This window comes from Pseudophryne corroboree, chromosome 9, assembly GCF_028390025.1.
Source record: "Pseudophryne corroboree isolate aPseCor3 chromosome 9, aPseCor3.hap2, whole genome shotgun sequence".
Taxonomy (NCBI): Eukaryota; Metazoa; Chordata; class Amphibia; order Anura; family Myobatrachidae; genus Pseudophryne; species Pseudophryne corroboree.
The window spans coordinates 257,769,481-257,792,959 of NC_086452.1; the positions used below are offsets into that span (position 1 = coordinate 257,769,481).

Below are 23,479 nucleotides of genomic sequence, written 5' to 3' on the forward strand. Positions count from 1 at the left end.
AAGAAGAAATCCACATTCTATCCGGCCCATATTAAAGGGAGCTTTATAGATACATTCCAAAAATTAACCACCGAAGAGTTCCGGAAAATAGCAACCAAGAAACGTCATCCACGCTGGAACCTCAGTCGGAAAGAGCGACAAGCAATCACCACTTTGAGTAAAGATGAATCTATCGTCATAAAACCCTGTGATAAGGGTGGAGGTGTGGCCATCCTTAATTTGTCTGATTACATTCAAGAAATCATGAGACAATTATCCGACACAACAACATATCAAAAATTAAAAACTGACCCATCCATACGAATCAAGAACAATTTTGAGAAACTTCTTAACAAACATCTAGAATCTGGTGGCATATCCAAGGGTGAATTTGAATACCTCAACATAGAGAATCCTGTTACACCCACCATCTACGTCCTGCCAAAAGTACACAAGAGCCTCACTACACCTCCCGGACGACCTATAATTACCGGAACGGGCAGCTTAACATCTAATCTGTCAGCAATGGTAGATCGTTTATTACAACCCTCTGTTATTCAAACCCCTTCCTTCATTAAAGACACCAGAGACGCAATTAGGAGAGTACAAAGGATCAATTGGAAAGTGAACACCTTTCTGGTAACAGCTGATGTCTGTTCACTTTACACCATCATCAAGCATGAGGATGGCCTCAAAGCAATTAAGTGGTTCCTTGACCAGACCCAATACACGGAAGAAAGGAAAAGTTTCATTTTAGAAGCCATCAACTTCATCCTCATGAATAACTTCTTCTTCTTCAATGGAGAATACTTTCTTCAAAGCAAAGGCACCGCTATGGGCACTCGATTTGCCCCAAGTTACGCCAACCTGTTTATGGCTTATTGGGAATCCATCACCATCTACCCAGGCATAACTTGGCGTGAACAACTTAACGATTGGGGTCGATATATTGATGATGTAATTTTCACTTGGACGGGAGATAGAGAAGAACTAGAATCTTTTTGTACATCTCTGAACAACAATGACAACAATATATTATTTACCTTTTCAATCAGTCAAAACGAAATCAATTTCTTGGACCTTCAAATTTACATCAAAACTGGATCAGTTCACACTAGGACATATCACAAACCTACTGACACGCAGAACTACATAGCAATAAACCGTGAACATCATATCAATTGGTTGAAAGGGATCCCCAAGGGGCAGTTCATAAGAACAAGAAGAAACTGCTGTGAACTTCCCATGTGTGAATCCCAAATACAGAGTCTCAAAAAGTTGTTCTTGGAGAAGGGATATAAATCAGAAGATATCGAACAATCTGCACAACAAACGATGTCAATAGAAAGATCTACATTAATAGAGGACCAGATAAAGCCCCCGAATGCCCTCAAGGAGACACAGCTGGCATTCTTTTCCAATTTTGATTCAGACCACAAACTATTCGAACAATTCATAAAAAAACATTGGCACATATTGCAAGGTGACCCTATCCTGAAGAAAATCATCCCATCTACACCAAAATTTGTTTACCGCAAGGCTCCGAATTTAAGAAACCATTTGGTGAGAAGTGCGCTACCCTTTAAAACATCAAATCCCATAAGAACATCTGGTTTCCACCGATGTGGGACATGTGTTGGGTGTAGAAACATCAAATCTGAAAAATCCAAATTTACTGAAGTCAAAGTCAATGGCACCAAGATGAAAATTCGTGACTTCATTACCTGCAACACCACCAACGTAGTCTATATGATTACATGTAAATGTGGGAAAACATATGTCGGCAGGACGTCGAGATCATTAAAAACCAGAATAGGGGAACATTTGCGGAACATCAAAAAAGGTCTTACAACTCACCACTTGTCAGAACATTTTAGAATTGAACATCAATGTTCCATAAACTCCATTTCCAACTTTATAGGTCTGCGCCACATTAAAGCCACGTGGAAGAACCGCAATTTGGAGACAAATCTTGCGAAAGCCGAAATGAAAACCATATTTAATTTACAAACCCTCTTTCCCACTGGTCTAAACAGGGATTTTGAAATCAAATGGTTCCTCTAAAGATTAAAATTCCTTAATTCATTTTTAGCCCCCCTTTTGATAACTTTATTGTTTGCTCATTATCTCTATTTCTATCTTTTCTATGTACCGGTACTGAGGCCAATACCAAGATGAACATCTACAATAAGTTGGATTTGGAACTTTCAATTCAGCAACTTCTATGGACACACTAATAAAAAAAAAAAAAATTAATAAAAAAATGTCATTTCCGGTTCCGGCAGACACAAGATCACTTCCGGTCGGCTGGTGGAACGCACAGGAGTGTCACTTCCGGTTCCGGTAATCTGCGGACAGGAAGTGCTTTACAGGAGGCCATTTCACTAATTGCACACCTTATATAAAGACACTAAGTTAGCACTGGAGACATACTACCTTGAAAAAGGGACTTTGATGTCCCGAAACGTGTTGGTGTCTGCCTACCAGTGCTCTGGACTTCCAAGGACGTTTTTGGACTCAGTTTATACCACAGGGAAAATCTCGCCTTCCGGAGCCTTATGCAGGGTATCTTTCCCGGGTATACCTTGCATATAACACCTGCGGCTCCGGCCACCATCTTGGTAGGATTCTCTGTGTTATCTACTTCCATTTTATATGTGTTTTGATTTTAAGTGTTTGTTTAAATTAAAACAGAGATTGTTTTTACATAACACTAGACACATGCTTTATTTCCTACCAATCATGGCTCAATCATAATGTTTTATGTGGGTGTTATCTGACAAGCGCCAATCAGGAGTAGTCCTCTTTCTGTATTGCATATATCCATTTCTATTTTTGGGCTCAACAGGGGAGCCCTGTGACCACCCCTAGGCCAGCTAAAGTCTATACAGCGCAGTTTTTCTACCTCAACCCCATTTTGACAAGACTACTTACAGCCAGAAACCCACCCGAGGCTCAATCGCTTCTCTCCAAGCTGGGTATCCACACCGACGAACAGGACCCCTCTGCATCCCGTCTGCCCCCACGGACACAGTGAAACCCGCCTCCGCCCCCCCGCTCGGAGTGGTTCGCGGTTCCAGCATCTTCGGCCTCTCTGGCTCCTCCTCCAGTTCCCTGATGGACTTCTAGCCTTCTGAGTTGACATACCATACGTATATTTGTGTCGGCCTTTCCTGGTCGTACTCCCTAGCCGGAGAGTTGTTTACCTTTAGATCTCCCATGTTCTAACTTCCCGATCCCTTAGTCGGTTCTCAACTGTTATGATGTTACCCCTTGTTACAGTGTGATACTCTGTTTCTTGTTTCTATTTTGTTTTTTGTTTTTTTTTCTTCCTGCTCTTTCTTTTCTCTCTTCTCCGATTTCTCTCTGGAGCTGGCGCTCCTCCCGTTCCTCACTCCTGTCTTCTCTCTAGCTTTTTCCTGCAGGTCCCTCCAGGGTGGGCCTGCCTCTTAGTCATTGCTAGGCGGTTAGTGATGCATCGTCTGGATGCCATGCTGCACCCCCTTAGGGCTCTGAGCCCTGTTGCTGACCTAGGTGCCCTCCCGACACCTAGCACCCCTTCCCCCTGTCAGCACCACCGGTCCTGGCCTCTACCGCCGTACGACCAACTACCCTCCCCTCCCTCCCGGTTTCCTTTCCTTCCTCCCTCCCTTCTGACCACGCTATCTTATGTTTTGCATCCCTGTCATCTACTGTTCTTCCTCTTCACCCTACTTTTGGAATTCTACGCTCTTCCTATTCTGCCTACCTCTTTGCTGCTTGCCCATGAGTCTCCGGGTACTCTCCGTTAATGTGAAGGGCCTGAATAGCCCTCAAAAGAGAGGTAAGCTCTTTGCCTCCCTTAAACTCCATAGGGGCGACCTGGTCTTCCTCCAGGAGACTAATTTTCTACATAACTCCCCCCCTACGCTGCAATGTAAACCATACCCCGACTCTTTTCATGCCTGTGACCATTCGGCCAAAAAACGAGGAGTTGCGATCTTATTTGCCCGTCACCTCACCTTTGAACTTCTAGACTCCCACGCTGATAAGGATGGCCGGTTTCTTGTGTTGGTGGGGAAACTTAACAACAAATTATGCACCTTAGCTAACATCTATGCCGCTAACCAACGACAAGAGTTGTTCTTTGCAAAACTAGATACGCTTCTTACTCAAGTCCGACAAGGCGACCTCATACTAGCTGGGGATTTTAACTCTGTTTTAAATCCAAACATAGACAGCTCTCCCTCTCTGCCCTCTGCTTCCCCGTCGGACTTTCTCCGCTCTAGATCCCTCCTCCGTCTCATGCGATCCCAGCTTCTCTACGACTCCTGGAGGATAAAAGATCCTTCAGCGCGTGACTACACCTTCTATTCTGCTCCTCATAATTCTTACTCCCGCATCGATATGGTCCTGCTCAGCCATGAACTTGCCTTGAACCTCCACGCTGCCCATATACACCCATTGATCTGGTCTGACCATGCCCCTATCTCCTGCGACCTCTCGGGCCTGCTCTCTCGCCCCCGCCCCATGACTTGGCGCCTTAACGACTCCCTCCTTCACAACCCGGAGATACGCTCCCATCTTCGGGATAAGCTTTCTGACTATTTTACCCTGAACGACTCCCCCGACACTTCCAGGTCCACTCTCTGGCTGGCACACAAGGCAGTCCTTCGTGAGCACATCATCAGCCTAGCCTCGAAAGCCAAGAAACAATCTCTCACCCAGTTTAACAGACTCTCTTTTAAACTCCACACCCTTGAGACCCAGCACAAGGCGTCCTCCGACCAGGCCATCTTGTCTGAACTCCGTACTGTTAAAGCGGAACCTGATCTCCTTCTCTCCAGACAGGTGGCTAAACGTCTCAAATGGCTCCGCCAGTCTTTTTATGAGAAGGGGGATAAGGCGGACAAGATCCTGGCGGCACGACTCCGCTCCGCAAGAGCCAAAACTAACATTTCTATTAGAGACCCTCTCAATCGGTTAGTCCATGACCCTACCGCCATTAGTGCTGCCTTCCAATCCTACTACGCTGACTTATACAACTTGCCACCCTCCCCATCTGGTCCCCTCTCCCAGTCCCACTCTGACCTGGTCTCTCACTTTCTCTCAGCCTCTAACCTGCCTAGATTGCCTCAAGACGCCATGGACCATCTTAACAGCGAGATCTCGGTGGAAGAAATTGCCCAGACTATTCTCTTGCAAAAGATCGGTAAATCCCCGGGCCCAGATGGGTTCACAGCTCTTTACTACAAACAATTCTCTGATCTCCTCTCCCCCCACCTCCAATCCCTGTATAATAAGATTATCCATGGCGACTCTTTTCCTCCTGAGATTTTAGAGGCCAGGATTGTGGTGATCCTTAAGGAAGGCAAGGACGCCCTTAACTGCGCTAGCTACCGCCCTATATCCCTCCTGAACCTGGACCTAACATTTTTTGCTAAAATCCTAGATAATCGCCTTAACCCGTATCTCCCTTCCCTTGTCCACTACGACCAAGTGGGGTTTATTCCGGACCACCAGGCGAGGGATAACACCAGACGTGCTATCGATCTTATACACATCTCGAACTCCAGGGGATCCCCCACTATCATGCTCTCCTTGGATGCTGAAAAAGCTTTCGACCGGATCTTCTGGAGTTTTTTGAGAGCCGCCCTGGAGGCCTATGGCTTGTCGGGTGTCTTCCTCACTGGTGTTCTGGCACTATACTCCACCCCCTCCGCCACAGTTCTAATCAATGGTGTCCCGTCTGCCCCGGTCTGCATATCGAATAGTACGCGTCAGGGATGCCCTCTATCGCCGTTGATATTCACCCTTGTTATTGAGCCGCTCGCCTCCCAAATTAGAGCTCACCAGGGTATACATGGTATACCAGTGGGCCGTACCGATCCTAAAATCTCCCTCTTCGCAGATGACGTTCTACTTTCCTTGACCCAGCCCCTTATCTCGCTCCCAAATCTATTTTCAGTCCTCCATTCTTATAGCCTTGTATCAGGCTACAAGATCAATTATTCCAAGTCCGAGGCCATGTTGCTCCATGTCCCCCACAGAGAAGCCGAATCCCTTCCCGCTAATTTCAATTTTAAATGGCAGCCTACAAAGATCAAATATCTGGGGATCTGCTTGACCTCCCGCTACGATTCTCTCTTTCGGGAAAACTTTCCACCCCTCCTCACCAAAACGCTCGCTGACCTGACGTCCTGGAACAGTCTTTTCATTTCGTGGCTGGGCAGGATTATAGCGGTTAAAATGAACATAGTCCCCAAATGGCTCTACCTTTTTCAGACCCTCCCTGTGGCAGTCCCGGCCTCCTTTCTTCGTACTACCCAGCGAGCACTTGTGCGTTTTATCTGGAACCACAGACCCCCCCACATTGCTGCCAACACTCTGAAACGGCCAACCTCCGCTGGCGGTAGAGGTCTTCCTGATATCAAACTTTATTATTTGGCCTCCCATCTCTCCCATATTGTCACCTCTTATGCTCCTCCGGGATCCGCATCCTGGTTGGATATCGAAGCAGCTCACGTCAACCTTTCGGACCTGACCCTCTTATGGGGTCTGCCCTCTACCTCCCGACCCACAACCTCCAAACTCCTCCCCACTATTAAATTTAACCTTAAAATTTGGGATTCCCACTCTCTGAAGATGGGTCTCACCACCACCCCTTCACCCTTGACCCCTATCTGGCAGAACCCTATGTTTCCTCCTGGATTCTCGATTACAAGATTCCGTACATGGATAACGCTGGGCTTCAAATTTCCGTCTGATTTTGCAGATCGGGGTCAATGGTTGTCCCTCCCTGACCTACAACAGAAGACCCCCTCGTACTCACTTAACCCCTTTCAATTCCTACAAATCCGGCACTTCTTGGGTTCTCTGCCCTTCTCCGCCCTGCTTCGAGCCCTCACTCCCTTTGAAAGTTTATGCGTACACTCTCATCTCTCCAAAGGCTTAATCTCCCAACTTTACTCCCTTTTACTAGATTCTTCCCTTCCCTCCTCCTGGCCCCACGAACTCGCATGGGAGCATGATCTTGGGCTCCCTCCGAAGAGTGGAGACTGGGAGGACATGAGACTGGGGATTGCTAAATGCTCTATTGCTACTGCTTTCAAAGAGATGGCTTACAAAGTTTACTACCGTTGGTACTACACCCCGGATAGACTTAACAAACTCTTTCCGTCTTCCTCCCCTGATTGCTGGAGGAACTGCGGATCTAGCGGCACTATGCTACATATATGGTGGTCCTGCCCGTCCATCATTCCCTTTTGGAATCTAGTCCACTCCCTCCTTGACTCCCTTCTAGATTCCCCCGTGCTGAAGGATCCTTGGATCTTTTTGCTGTGTTACCCTCCCCCGTTGCTTGATAAATTCTCCCGAAAACTGACTACACATATTCTAACTGCGGCAAAATCACTGATAGCCCTTAATTGGAAAAACCCCTCTCCTCCCTCTCTCTTATCCCTTAAAACCAAGATTTGGCATATTGCATCAATGGAGAAGATTACATATTATTTCCATGACCGAGGTCATGTTTTCGAGCAGGTTTGGGCCCCCTGGCTCACCGCTGAACGGAGACCGCCATCTCCCCCCTCTTGTTCCTAGCTCCTTCCGCAGACCCATGGGCATCACCTACTGCTCTTCCTCCATCTCCTCTCCCCCTTTTCTTCTCCTTTCTCTTCTTCACTCCTCTTCTCTTCCTCCTTCCTATCTTCTCTCGTCTTTCCCTTGCCCTCCTTTTCTTTCCTTTTTTTGAATTCACTATTTTTAACATATGTACTGTGATTGGATTATATTGTGGTCTCCCCTTTCCCCCATTCCCCCTCTTCCTTCCTCCCCTCCCCCCCCCCCCAAATCTGATACTTGACTACTGATGTTTTATTTTTGATTACTTTTATTGTCTATTCTAAAATTGCGGTTTCTGTTGGACGTTGGTCCTCCTGACCATTTGTCCCTTTTGTCAATGTTTGTTTGCCTACTCTGTTTAACCGCGCAAAAATAAAGAATTTCTAAAAAAAAAAAAAGAAAGGAGATGCAACTTATTTAAAATATATCATTAATTTATATTGTATGTTTTTACTATTTGGTGTGCTGTACCCTAGTGCTCTTTCCTCACGTGCATCTAACCCTGTGATTCACGCAGTTTGAAAGGAGCTGCAAGTTATTGAAAAAAAAAAAAATATATATATATATATATATATATATATTGTTCATTTCTGTTGTTTGGTGCACTGTACCCTAGTGCGCTTTTTTCACATGCATCTAACCATGTGATTCATGCACTTTAAAATGTATAACAATCAGTTTAGAGAACACCAACCTGCTGCCACCAGTCATGATGATGACGATAGTCCAGCATCTACTAAAGTCGATGCTGAAGGGCATAGTGGATCTAAATCAGGACATCTAAAACCAAAAACCCAATATACAATGGTAAAGAAAAAAAAACACCCCTTATAAAGGGAAGGTTTGGTGCAAAAAAACATAAAATTGCCAACATCCTATTCACCACATGCAGTGGCATGGAACGTCTCAGGCCTTGGCCTTTATTTCTGAGTGGGGGTTTTGCACCTATCAGGGAGTCATCTTCTTTTGCCTCTCATGATGCCTCACACTCGGAGTCTAGAAGAGGTGCAAAAAACTGACCAACTAAGGCAGTAGAACAAACTGTTCAGTCAGAAATAGAAATGTCACAAATACCTGAGGAGAGTCTAAGTGAGTCCCTAAGTGCTATGTGTGAGTCTGACCTTTCAGATACTGTACTCGCAGAGAAGCCATCTTCCACCATTTCTGCTCCCTCTGCATATGTGTGGATAAGCAGCATAAGTGTTGCTGATGACATAGAAATTGAGGATGCCACTGTGGAATTGCAAGAGGATGAGGGGGAGATTTTTTTAGCTGACACTGGCACTAATGAGGATGTTGAGGGTGAGGATGTTGTTTGTGTTAGTTAGGCACCAGTGGAAGCATCTCTTGACCATGATAAGATGAAGGCCATTGTCATGCATGGGCATAGGACCAACAAATCCACCTCTTTTGTGTGGAAACATTTTTACCCAAATCCTGACAACTTTTGTCAAGCCATCTGTTGCCTTTGTGAAACTACAGTAAGTAGAGGTAGGGATTACGCATTTAGGAACCTCCACTCTGTTACGTCATCTGTAGCGAGTTCATGACAATCATTTTATAATATCCACAACTGGTGCTAAAAAAATAACAGCAAGCAGACCAGCATCAGCTAGCTGCCTTCTCTCTACTAGATCTCAGCACATGCAGTCTCCACCACCAACACCTTCATCCTCAATATCCTCATTAATAATTAGAGATAATCCTGCAACAAATGTCAATTCTAGATCTTCTTTTCATGTTTCCTCAGAATAATCCTTGAGGGCTAGGCCTGCTGCTGCTGCTGTGGGTGGATCTTCATCCCAGAAGGGGACCAAGAAATCTGCTAGTAGTTGTTCCACAAAAAAACTGACTGTTAATCCTTTGTAAGGGGAAATGATGACAGTTCTCACCCAGTCCTGGTCACTGACGCCATGAAAGCTATGCTAGTATTAGATTTACATGCAATATCCGGCATTAAATGCAGTGGGTTTTACACAGTTATTTGAGGTCCTGTATCCCCAGTACTAAATTCCATCTCTGTTCCATTTTAGCTGAAAAGCCATTCCTCAGTTGTACCAGAACGTTAAAAAAATCTAATTATTGCCCTACAAAATGCCATTGTACCCACTATCCACTTAACCACAGATATGTGGACAAGTGGTAGTGAGCAAACTAAAGATTATATGACTGTGACAGTCCACTTGGTGGGTGAATAACCTTCATCATCAGCAGCAGAAGCATTATCTAACAAACGGCATCTCATTCAGAGGCAGGCTATGCTGTGTATCACCGGCTTTACCAAGAGGCACACCGCTGACAACTTCTTAGAAAAAATTAGGGATATCATAGCAACATAGCTTACCCCACTTGACTCTCCTCAGGATTTGTGGTTACTGATAATTTAATTTGCCCTGTCATCAACTCAAGCAAGAGTTGGTAACAAGGTGGAACTCCACCCTTTATATGCTTTAGTGGATGGAGAAACAGCAAAAAGCCATCCATAGCTATACAAAAAGCCATGACTTTGGGAGAGGAGGAGGAATGTACCTTAGCCCAGCACAGTGGAGAGTACTTTCTGTCTTGTGCAAGATGCTCAAACCCTTTGAAGTAGCCACCTGTGAAGTGACTGCTGACACTACTAGCTTGAGCCAGGTGATTCCCCTAATTAGGCTTTTGGAAAATCAGCTGGATAAATTGAAGGAAAAGATAAAACAAAGCGAATCCACAAAGTATGCCATACTTGTAGATCAAGTCCTTGATTGGCTTCGCCAGGATACAAGGGTTGCCAATATCTTGAAAACAGATCACTACATTTTGGCAACCATACTTGATCCTAGGATTAAGTCGTATGCTGTGTCTTTCTTTCCAACTGACCCATCTCTTACAAGATGCAAAGAGCTCCTGATGTGCAAGTTGGCAGCTCAAGTGACACGTAGCACTACAAAGTCTCCTTCAGTTTCTTCGACAGCAGCTAGGAAAAAACTTACCTTTGCGGCGATGCAGATAAGTCAACAAAACATTTTGATATCTGGTCGGATCTAAATGAATTGTCCAGGATTTGTGACACCTCTACCATAACTTCATCTGATATGGTCACCATCCAAAGTAAGGTGAAGGATTATTTTCATGTCACAGAGTCCTTTCGAGTACTGGAAGGCAAAAAAGGCACTTGTACAAACTGGATTTGCATTACTAAAAGCTGCCCACCCTCTAGTGTGTACTCGAAGAGAGTATTCAGCACAACCGGGAACCTTGTCAGCGATTGGCGTAGGAGGCTACTTCCTCAAAATGCGTAAAAGATGATGTTCATCAAAATGAACTGGAAATTCCATGAGGAAAACCTTTCCCGGCAATTTCCTCAAAGTACAGAGACTTCTGTAATGGCGGATTTCAGTGGGGATGAATTAATATTGTGTGAGGAGGATATACAGACTGATGAGGATGGCAATGACGATGACATCTAGCCACTATAAAACTGTTGCCTTAATCCAATTGGTGGCTTGTGTTGTGGGGGCCCAAACAAACCAAGCACTTCAGCCACAAAAGATGCAGTCCCTGTCCCTGGAGGGCTTGGTTTGTTAAAGTGTGGATGTCCTTTTTAATATCCAACATAAGGGTGGGTGGGAAGGGCCCAAGGACAATGCCATCTTGCACCACCATTCATTTCTCCCACTGCTGTGTGTCAGTGTTTCATAGATACAGTATGCTAGAAACTGCTGCGTGTTTGTGCCACTGCTGTCGCTTAGTTAACCAGTCAGCTCGCTGTAGACTTTGGCCTAAAGTGGATGAAAACAACATTGTGAGCTGTAAGGTAGTAAAAATGGTCTGCAAATGACTGGAAATTAATGGTATTGAGGTTAATAATACTGTAGGGACAAAAAAAAGCCCAAATTCAGTGATTTTATTTTTTAATAAAAAAATTTTTTAAGAAATCCAAAGCCAGTCACAGCGATTTGGCATATCCAATTCCAAAGCCGGCCGATGAATTAGAACCAAATCCTGCAAAAAAGGGCCAGGCGCTCCTCTCTAGTGCTGTCTAGAATCCATCATATTTAAAGGGGGTAGACAGGAGCTGATGCAGATTTGACCATAAATTATAATTGCTCCTGAACTAAATATATATGTTTGCCTCTATTTTTGAGTTCTGTGCATCTCTGCGGGTGGGCTGCCCATATTTATCTGTATGCTTAGTTTAATATCTGTCGCCATTATTTCTGCAAATCTGTGATAGCCCAGTACTAGGTGCAAAAGATCAGTCTGAAAACAGATATATTTATGCTTCCAAGAGAAGTTGTGTACTTGAGATTGGACAGTAAAGGGGGTACATACGGAGAGATCAGTGCTTAAATTCTAAGCTATCTGACTAGATTGCTTAGAATTTAAGCACGGATCCTCCGTGTGTATGCCCCAGAGCGATAGCGATGCGCTGCCCTGTGCGTCACCATCGCCGGTGCTAGATTATATCTAGCAGGTCGCTCATTTCATGAGCGGCCCCTCGCTCAGCACATCGCGCTATGCTGAGTGGTCACTGACAGCCCAGTTATGCCCATTTAGCTGCTAGTGGAGATCTGACTGGATTGTATACAGCTCTGCATCCCCATAGTTGCATATACTTGCTTCCAAACACATGCAGAGTGAAAGCATGCAAGATATGCTCTGTATACTGATTTGCATTCAGCTCAGCCTCAGATTACATTAAAATGTTAGAGGGTCTTTTCTCTATGCATATTCAATAATATTTTTCTCTGGCATATCATCTGCATTTGAACTACTAAGGGTTAATCAGTGTTTGGAGAAATGTCTAATGGTAGCGTTGGATTTCAACAAGTTGATATGGTTAATTTCATCCCACTAAAGACTCTGTATACAGCAAAGCTCAATTTACAGTAGTTCAACCAAACAGAGCCTGTTCTCTGCTAAGTGTATTATCCTTGGCCCAATCCTTCTGCAGTTGTAGACTGTGATGCACATATGCCCAAGGATCTTTACAAGAGATTGTCAGACAATTGGACATTTTTATCATTAAGACTTTGTGGCTCACAGGAAAGATATAACGCTCAAGATGTATCCTATTGAGGAGGGGTTTACTTTACAAAATCTCACCAGCTTTTGTAGCTTCATGTATGCATGGGCTGTGATGTGCTATGTGAACTCGGCAGTTGCATCATCACTGACACCTTGCACACCTAAGCAGCTATATTAGCGAGATAAACTGCCTGTAATGTTGCCAAATTTGGATCTATGTATCAGTGTGTAGCATTAGCTTGTGTGCACCGGACTGGTCAAAAGTGTACCAAATTTTAGTCCGTGATTATTGACAACTCTCTGGCATATAAGCTTGTGGAATTTTGGCCATTAACTCTGATCACTATTGCTGATGCTTGTGTAACCTTCAGCCACTGGGATTCATTATCAAAACCTTATTGCAAATAATATATATCTATACCTTATACAGGTTGAGTATCCCTTATCCAAAATGCTTGGGACCAGAAGTATTTTGGATATCGGATTTTTCCGTATTTTGGAATAATTGCATACCATAATGAGATATCATGGCGATGGGATCCAAGTCTAAACACAGAATGCTTTTATGTTTCATATACACCTTATACACACAGCCTGAAGGTAATTTAATACAATATTTTTAATAATTTTGTGTATTAAACAAAGTGTGTACATTCACACAATTCATTTATGTTTCATATACACCTTATACACTCAGCCTGAAGGTCATTTAATACAATATTTTTGATAACTTTGTGTATTAAACAAAGTTTGTGTACATTGAGCCATCAGAAAACAAAGGTTTCACTATCTCACTCAAAATATTCTGTATTTCGGAGTATTTGGATATGGGGGACTCAACCTATAGTATATACTATGGGGCAGATGTACTAAGCTTGAAAAGTGATAAATATCACTGTGATAAAGCACCAGCCAATCGGCTCCTAACTGTCATTTTTCAAACACAGCCTGTGACATGGCAGTTAGGAGCCGATTGGCTGGTGCTTTATCACAGTGATATTTATCACTTTTCAGGCTTAGTACATCTCCCCCTATATACCTACGTATACCAGAATAAGTAGAAAACAGAAAGAAGTTACGCAAAGTAAAAATGGCATTCATTAGAAGAAGACTATTAATGGACACAACTATTTCATTTGTATTACTAGGGTTTTGCGTGAAGTAGCCAGATGTGCTCCATGAATTTAAGTGTAAATAGATGATAGGTCAAAGTTTCATGTGTGCTATAAAAGTCTCGATACTGTATGATACAATAAACTGTATAAACATTTGAGTATAGAATATACAGTACCTCATAAGAGGTTTCTATAGTGAATCATTAGAAATCAGAGGCATTGAAGCCTACATATGTATCGGCCATAATATTTCCTTATGCAGTATCTATTAGCTAGGAGCAGGGGCCAAATATACTGTTTTGTTATTTGGGAATTTCTGATTAGTAATTTAGTGTTGTTTCTCTTTCTTTTAGGTGTCTGGGGAAGTGCCTTTTCTATTTTGTTCAACAGGGTTCTGGGTGTTTCCAGCCACAACAAAGGTGCCACAATGGAGGAAGAATTAGGTAACTGGTACCCATTGAATAATTTTATCCTACAGGAAAAGTGGCACAGTTATACCCAACACTGATTTGCAATTGGTCCAGATCTTGTGTATTCTATCCAATTACATATTTATGCAGGCCCGGTATGGGGTGGGGGTGGGGGTGGGGCGTGGTGGTGGTGTCACGTAAGAAAATAGGGCCCAGGGAAAGGGATGGTGTATATTAGGTTGTGCAAACCTCCCAGCATGACCCATTCTAGGAGGGAAAAAATGCTCTCTAACTGGACTTTCATCTCCGTATATGATTAGCGTCACATGTGTTGAACTATTTCAACAGAGGTGGTTGCAAACTTAAATTAAGAGGGAGTGCCAGGTAGAGAGCAGTTTATCCTTTCTGGAATGGGTCATGTTGGGAGGTATGGATTGTGTATATTACATTTAAACCAATGGTGTATAATAGATTTAAACTAATAATTTAATAATGCATGGGTACTTTTTCTAGCTCCACCTAATTGAGAGACAACTATCTTATAAAGTTTTCCTGTAGTGGAACAAAGACAACTTAAGTAACATTAAAATACACATAGAAAAATAAAATGTATAATTTATCTTGCAAGAATGCAATAGCAGCAGCCTCTTTACTACTTACACACTGGGACAGGACTCAAACACCCAGATACGAAGTAGGAGAAGCTGGGATCCCTGGGTCACTTACAGCTCTCTCTCCCCTCCTATCTCTTCTCTGGTAGGGAAGCTCCATCAGTATCTCATGAACCATTATACTCCTGTGTCTCTGCCTGTACTGCATATTGTCCTCACGTTCTGGCAGCCTGGTTCTGCTTCTGCACAAGAGGGAGAGCATGTGCTCCGGCTGGGGTGCCACCTGACTGGGGGGGGTGCAGTATGCAGGGCGCCCCCCCCCCCTTTATCTTGCTATGTATGTATGGGTTAACTGTTAAACATGAAAATAAGTGTTAAGCAGTAGACCTGTAAAAAGATTATATTTAACATGGTAAAGCATAATAATTTCTTAGTTTTGTTAATTTAGGCAATATTTACACATTTGGCCTTGCACCTCTGTGGATTCAATTGATTTATAGTTACAGCTAATATTGTGTAACAGGAGATACTGTTAACCAAAGTGGTTGAAGTCAGGGTATAGAAAATGTAAAAGGATTAAGGCCCAGCTTTATCAAGCCTTGGAGCGTGATAATTTGTACAATGATAATGTACCAGTCAGCTCCAAACCGTCATTTTTCAAACACAGCCTGTAACATGGCAGTTAGGAGCTGATTGGCTGGTACTTTATTACTGTGCTATTTATCACACTCCAAGGCTTGATAAATCTGGGCCTAAGTTTTCACTCCAGGGTGTACTGTTGTGCTGGAAAAGGGAGGTGAACCTGACCACTGTGGCCAGTAGTGATCAGAACACACTGGGGTTGGAGCCATGAGTGCATGGGGACTGGAAGGTCCCTCTGATATAGGCAGCTGCTGGAAGATTATCTTTCAGCAACCGCCCAGTGGTTGTTTCTGACTGGTCGCATCAGATGCAACTATGTCAGGAAAAGCCCAGCTTGGTGTGGTTGTATCGGATGTGACCACACCAGGCAAATGATTGTATGGCAGTCCAGCATTCTGAAAAAAAGAGTATACTGGCACACTTCAAGCTCTGGTTCTCCATATAATTAGGTATGCTGCTTAAACTACAGTAGTAACCTGGTCTGGATTAAGGACCACATGGGCCTGGTGCTGAAAATGTTCAAGGGCCTATTCTGAATTGGGGAGGAGCTGTGAACGGTGCTGTGTGGCTGTGGCGAGAGACACTATCGGCCCCATTGTTTCCCTAAATACATACAAATAGAAAAAATTGTATAATTTTGTGAGAAAACTAGAAAATATTAATACTTATGATTTAGGGCAGACTGTGTGGCCATCCAGGCAGCTGGCCATCATCATGCTGCCATGAAGATGGGACTATTTTTATGTGGAGGCCTGGAGCTGGAGCTCCATCCACCCCCATTGTTAATCTGGCTCTTGTAGTAACATCAAATGTTTGTAAGTAGATATACAGCCTACAGTATGTGCACTTTTCAGTCCATGGTCTCAAAACTTTTCAGTTACATTTAATTATTGATCCTCTGCTCATACACTACTGAACCTCACATACATTATAATTATTGTACAACTCTTCCAGTGCAAACTGATCACTGCATACCACTCAAGTTGGACAAAAATAAATGGACACATCTGCACTTCCCTGCACTTCTTCTGAATCCAAGATCTGTTCTGCTCTGTATACAGACTCAGTAACACATAATATACAAGTGTCATATATCAAATGAATCAGTCTGCTGATGCGTCCTAGTCACATCGCATTGCGACCAAAAAGCATTCTCAACAAAAAGGATGCCCAACGTTAGCAGAGTTGCACGGAACCTAGCGGCTCACTCACGCAAGGCATCTCCTGCTGCATGGAGTATTGAGGCTGTTTGTATGAAGACGCATTTGTAGCACCATTATTTCTCTGACGTCCTAGTGGATGCTGGGGACTCCGTCAGGACCATGGGGGGGATTAGCGGCTCCGCAGGAGACAGGGCACAAAAATAAAGCTTTAGGATCAGGTGGTGTGCACTGGCTCCTCCCCCTATGACCCTCCTCCAAGCCTCAGTTAGGTTTTTGTGCCCGTCCGAGCAGGGTGCAATCTAGGTGGCTCTCCTAAAGAGCTGCTTAGAAAAAGTTTTTAGGTTTTTTATTTTACAGTGAGTCCTGCTGGCAACAGGCTCACTGCAACGAGGGACTTAGGGGAGAAGAAGTGAACTCACCTGCGTGCAGGATGGATTGGCTTCTTAGGCTACTGGACACCATTAGCTCCAGAGGGATCGAACACAGGCCCAGCCATGGAGTCCGGTCCCGGAGCCGCGCCGCCGACCCCCTTGCAGATGCCGAAAAGTGAAGAGGTCCAGAAACCGGCGGCAGAAGACTTTTCAGTCTTCATGAGGTAGCGCACAGCACTGCAGCTGTGCGCCATTGTTGTCACACACTTCACACCAGCGGTCACGGAGGGTGCAGGGCGCTGCAGGGGGCGCCCTGGGCAGCAATGAGAATACCTTGTTCTGGCTAAAAAATACATCACATATAGCCCCTGGGGCTATATGGATGTATTTAACCCCTGCCAGGTCTCAGAAAAACGGGAGAAGAAGCCCGCCGAAAAGGGGGCGGGGCCTATTCTCCTCAGCACACAGCGCCATTTTCCCTAACAGAAATGCTGGTGGGAAGGCTCCCAGGCTCTCCCCTGCACTGCACTACAGAAACAGGGTTAAAACAGAGAGGGGGGGCACTTATTTGGCGATATGATTATATATATTAAGATGCTATAAGGGAAAAACACTTATATAAAGGTTGTCCCTGTATAATTATAGCGTTTTGGTGTGTGCTGGCAAACTCTCCCTCTGTCTCTCCAAAGGGCTAGTGGGGTCCTGTCCTCTATCAGAGCATTCCCTGTGTGTGTGCTGTGTGTCGGTACGTGTGTGTCGACATGTATGAGGACGATGTTGGTGAGGAGGCGGAGCAATTGCCTGTAATGGTGATGTCACTCTCTAGGGAGTCGACACCGGAATGGATGGCTTATTTAAGGAATTACGTGATAATGTCAACACGCTGCAAGGTCGGTTGACGACATGAGACGGCCGGCAAACCAATTAGTACCTGTCCAGGCGTCTCAAACACCGTCAGGGGCGTTAAAACGTCCTTTTACCTCAGTCGGTCGACACAGACACTGACACGGACACTGACTCCAGTGTCGACGGTGAAGAAACAAACGTATTTTCCTTTACGGCCACACGTTACTTGTTAAGGGCAATGAAGGAGGTGTTACATATTTCTGATACTACAAGTACCACAAAAAAGGGTATTATGTGGAGTGTGAAAAAACTACCTGTAGTTTTTCCTGAATCAGATAAATTAAATGAAGTGTGTGATGATGCGTGGGTTTCCCCCGATAGAAAATTATTGGCGGTATACCCTTTCCCGCCAGAAGTTAGGGCGCGTTGGGAAACACCCCTTAGGGTGGATAAGGCGCTCACACGCTTATCAAAACAAGTGGCGGTACCGTCTCCAGATAGGGCCGCCCTCAAGGAGCCAGCTGATAGGAGGCTGGAAAATATCCTAAAAAGTATATACACACATACTGGTGTTATACTGCGACCAGCGATCGCCTCAGCCTGGATGTGCAGCGCTGGGGTGGCTTGGTCGGATTCCCTGACTGAAAATATTGATACCCTTGACAGGGACAGTATTTTATTGACTATAGAGCATTTAAAGGATGCATTTCTATATATGCGAGATGCACAGAGGGATATTTGCACTCTGGCATCAAGAGTAAGTGCGATGTCCATATCTGCCAGCAGTTGTTTATGGACACGACAGTGGTCAGGTGATGCAGATTCCAAACGGCACATGGAAGTATTGCCGTATAAAGGAGAAAAAGACAACGTCTTTTCAGCCTCAGTCCTTTCGTCCCCATAAGGGCAAGCGGGCAAAAGGCCAGTCATATCTGCCATGGGATAGAGGAAAGGGAAGAAGACTGCAGCAGGCAGCCCATTCCCAGGAACAGAAGCCCTCCACCGCTTCTGCCAAGTCCTCAGCATGACGCTGGGGCCGTACAAGCGGACTCAGGTGCGGTGGGGGGGTCGTCTCAAGAGTTTCAGCACGCAGTGGGCTCACTCGCAAGTGGACCCCTGGATCCTACAAGTAGTATCCCAGGGGTACAGATTGGAAATTCGAGACGTCTCCCCCTCGCAGGTTCCTGAAGTCTGCTTTACCAACGTCTCCCTCCGACAGGGAGGCAGTAGTGGAAACAATTCACAAGCTGTATTCCCAGCAGGTGATAATCAAAGTACCCCTCCTACAACAAGGAAAGGGGTATTATTCCACACTATATGTGGTACTGAAGCCAGACGGCTCGGTGAGACCTATTCTAAATCTGAAATATTTGAACACTTACATACAAAGGTTCAAATCAAGATGGAGTCACTCAGAGCAGTGATAGCGAACCAGGAAGAAGGGGACTATATGGTGTCCCGGGACATCAGGGATGCTTACCTCCATGTCCCAATTTGCCCTTCTCACCAAGGGTACCTCAGGTTCGTGGTACAGAACTGTCACTATCAGTTTCAGACGCTGCCGGTTGGATTGTCCACGGCACCCCGGGTCCTTACCAAGGTAATGGCCGAAATGATGATTCTTCCTCAAAGAAAATGACGATCTCCTGATAAGGGCAAGGTCCAGAGAACAGTTGGAGGTCGGAGTAGCACTATCTCAAGTAGTTCTACGACAGCACGGGTGGATTCTATATATTCCAAAACCGCAGCTGTTTCCGACGACACGTCTGCTGTTCCTAGGGATGATTCTGGACACAGCCCAGAAAAAGGTGTTTCTCCCGGAGAAGAAAGCCAGGGAGTTATCCGAGCTAGTCAGGAACCTCCTAAAACCAGGAAAAGTGTCAGTGCATCATTGCACAAGGGTCCTGGGAAAAATGGTGGCTTCTTACGAAGCGATTCCATTCGGCAGATTTCACGCAAGAACTTTTCAGTGGGATCTGCTGGAAAAATGGTCCGGATCGCATCTTCAGATGCATCAGCGGATAACCCTGTCTCCAAGGACAAGGGTGTTTCTTCTGCGGTGGCTGCAGAGTGCTCATCTACTAAAGGGCCGCAGATTCGGCATTCAGGACTGGGTCCTGGTGACCACGGATGCCAGCCTGAGAGGCTGGGGAGCAGTCACACAGGGAAAAAATTTCCAGGGAGTGTGATCAAGTCTGGAGACTTCTCTCCACATAAATATACTGGAGCTAAGGGCAATTTACAATGTTCTAAGCTTAGCAAGACCTCTGCTTCAAGGTCAGCTGGTATTGATCCAGTGGGACAACATCACGGCAGTCGCCCACGTAAACAGACAGGGCGGCACAAGAAGCAGGAGGGCAATGGCAGAAACTGCAAGGATTCTTCGCTGGGCGAAAAATCATGTGATAGCACTGTCAGCAGTGTTCATTCCGGGAGTGGACAACTGGGAAGCAGACTTCCTCAGCAGGCACGACCTCCACCCGGGAGAGTGGGGACTTCATCGGGAAGTATTCCACATGATTGTGAACCGTTGGGAAAGACCAAAGGTGGACATGATGGCGTCCCGCCTGAACAAAAAACTGGACAGGTATTGCGCCAGGTCAAGAGACCCTCAAGCAATAGCTGTGGACGTTCTGGTAACACCGTGGGTGTACCAGTCGGTGTATGTGTTCCCTCCTCTGCTTCTCATACCCAAGGTACTGAGAATTATAAGACGTAGAGGAGTAAGAACTATACTCGTGGCTCCGGATTGGCCAAGAAGGACGTGGCACCCGGAACTTCAAGAAATGCTCACAGAGGACTCATGGCCTCTGCCGCTAAGAAGGGACTTGCTTCAGCAAGTACCAGGTCTGTTCCAAGACTTACCGCGGCTGCGTTTGACGGCATGGCGGTGGATCGCCAGATCCTAAGGGAAAAAGGCATTCCGGAAGAGGTCATTCCTACCCTGGTCAAAGCCAGGAAGGAGGTGACCGCACAACATTATCACCACATGTGGCGAAAATATGTTGCGTGGTGTGAGGCCAGGAAGGCCCCACGAAGAAATTTCAACTCAGTCGATTCCTGCATTTCCTGCAAACAGGAGTGTCTATGGGCCTCAAATTGGGGTCCATTAAGGTTCAAATTTCGGCCCTGTCAATTTTCTTCCAGAAAGAATTGGCTTCAGTTCCTGAAGTCCAGAAGTTTGTCAAGGGAGTATTGCATATACAACCCCCTTTTTGTGCCTCCAGTGGCACTGTGGGATCTCAACGTAGTTCTGGGATTCCTCAAATCACATTTTAAACCGCTCAAATCTGTGGATTTGAATTATCTCACATGAAAAGTGACCATGCTGTTGGCCCTGGCCTCGGCCAGGCGAGTGTCAGAATTGGCCGCTTTGTCTCACAAAAGCCATATCTGATTGTCCATTCGGACAGGGCAGAGCTGCGGACTCGTCCCCAGTTTCTTCCTAAGGTGGTGTCAGCGTTTCACCTGAACCAGCTTATTGTGGTACCTGGGGCTACTAGGGACTTGGAGGACTCCAAGTTGCTAGATGTTGTCAGGGCCCTGAAAATATAGGTTTCCAGGACGGCTGGAGTCAGGAAAACTGACTTGCTGTTATCCTGTATGCACCCAACAAACTGGGTGCTCTTGCTTCTAAGCAGACGATTGCTCGTTGGATTTGTAGTACATTTCAACTTGCACATTCTGTGGCAGGCCTGCCACAGCCTAAATCTGTCAAGGCCCATTCCACAAGGAAGGTGGGCTCATCCTGTGCGGCTGCCCGGGAGTCTCGGCATTACAACTCTGCCGAGCAGCTACGTGGTCGGGGGAGAACACGTTTGTAAAATTCTACAAATTTGATACCCTGGCTAAAGAGGACCTGGAGTTCTCTCATTCGGTGCTGCAGAGTCATCCGCACTCTCCCGCCCGTTTGGGAGCTTTGGTATAATCCCCATGGTCCTGACGGAGTCCCCAGCATCCACTAGGACGTCAGAGAAAATAAGATTTTACTTACCGATAAATCTATTTCTCGTAGTCCGTAGTGGATGCTGGGCGCCCATCCCAAGTGCGGATTGTCTGCAATACTTGTACATAGTTATTGTTACAAAAAAATCGGGTTGTTATTGTTGTGAGCCGTCTGTTCAGAGGCTCCTACGTTTGTCATACTGTTAACTGGGTTCAGATCACAAGTTGTACGGTGTGATTGGTGTGGCTGGTATGAGTCTTACCCGGGATTCAAAATCCTTCCTTATTGTGTACGCTCGTCCGGGCACAGTATCCTAACTGAGGCTTGGAGGAGGGTCATAGGGGGAGGAGCCAGTGCACACCACCTGATCCTAAAGCTTTATTTTTGTGCCCTGTCTCCTGCGGAGCCGCTAATCCCCCCCATGGTCCTGACGGAGTCCCCAGCATCCACTACGGACTACGAGAAATAGATTTATCGGTAAGTAAAATCTTATTATTTTCTCATATAAGAGTGGCACAAAATTGTATAATAAGATAAAAAAAGTTCTAAGCATACATTACTGTTTACCAGCTTCCTAATTCATTAACTATGGAAAATACTGAGGGGGGAATTCAAATGAGTGCAAAAAAATCTTGCGCCCAATTTTGGATTACCGTGGGTATGCGCACTCTCGATGTGAACCATAGCATAATGCCTTGAGAAAAACGCCCTGCGCGGCGTTGAAACGTTGGCACACTACAATATGTCTTTTTATTGCACTTTAATATATTAAGTTCTTCACCAAGATCGTTGAGTGCCGACTGGTTTCTTCTGCAAGGATGGGGAACATGCCAGTCTCAATCCAGGGAACCACTGCACCTGTTATCTCCAAGGGGGGCATTTGATTACAATAATTACATTTTCCAGTATATATATATATATATATATATATATATATAAAAACAGCAATGTCTCCCGGCACTCCAGACTTCCAATTACCCGGCTCCGGTGCCTTCCTCTGGGGTAAGCACCCCGTGTGTACAAATGTTCAATGGAGTAGGCGGCACTCACAGGCAGTTAAACCCTGGGCATAGCGTGCATAAAGGCCCCGTGGGGGGTGCTTTATTTAGTAATGTTTCGGGGATGATACCCTGTTCTAAGGAAGGGGTATCATCCCCGAAACGTTACTAAATAAAGCACGCCCCCACGGGGACATTATGCACGCTATGCCCAGTGTTTAACAGCCTCTGAGTGCCGCCTACTAAATGCAACTTTTTATCTATATATATATATATATATATATATATATATATATAAAGCAACAAATGAGGCGGCACTACCAGTTGAAGAAATAAATAATCTTTAGTGGTTCATCGACGTTTCGGGGGGTCTCACCCCATCATCAGGATAACAAGTGTACAAGAGAATAATACATATTTATACTCACTGACTGCTCGTTCTCCCGCCCGCCGCCGGCATAAGGAAGTGATAAACCAGTGATAAGTGTAAGGTGATAAATGCACCAGCCAGTCAGCTCCTAACTGTCAATTTGCATATTGGAGCTGATTGGCTGGTGCGTTTATCACCTTGCACATATCACTGGTTTATCACTTCCTTATGCCTTCTCCAGGTTAATACATCTGCCGCACTGTTTGGTGTGACCACCCTTTGCCTTCAACACAGCATCAGTTCTTCTAGGTACACTTGCACAAAGTATATGATTTTGTAGAATTATAATCAAGTGTATGATTAACCAATCATACCAAACAAGTGATAATGATCATCATTTTCATATATAGGTTGAAATA

At 45.1% G+C, this 23,479-nt stretch overlaps 1 protein-coding gene across 3 annotated transcripts in view; it reads left to right on the forward strand.

The window, feature by feature from the left end:
• The window catches only part of PLA2G4A (phospholipase A2 group IVA), a 772,031-nt gene that overhangs the window by 576,062 nt on the left and 172,490 nt on the right, over nt 1-23,479 (forward strand). For all 3 annotated transcript variants that reach the window (XM_063940241.1, XM_063940242.1, XM_063940243.1), the window contains one exon: nt 14,057-14,146. In XM_063940241.1, the coding sequence (XP_063796311.1) occupies nt 14,057-14,146 (90 nt within the window). The remainder of the gene's footprint in view (nt 1-14,056; nt 14,147-23,479) is intronic.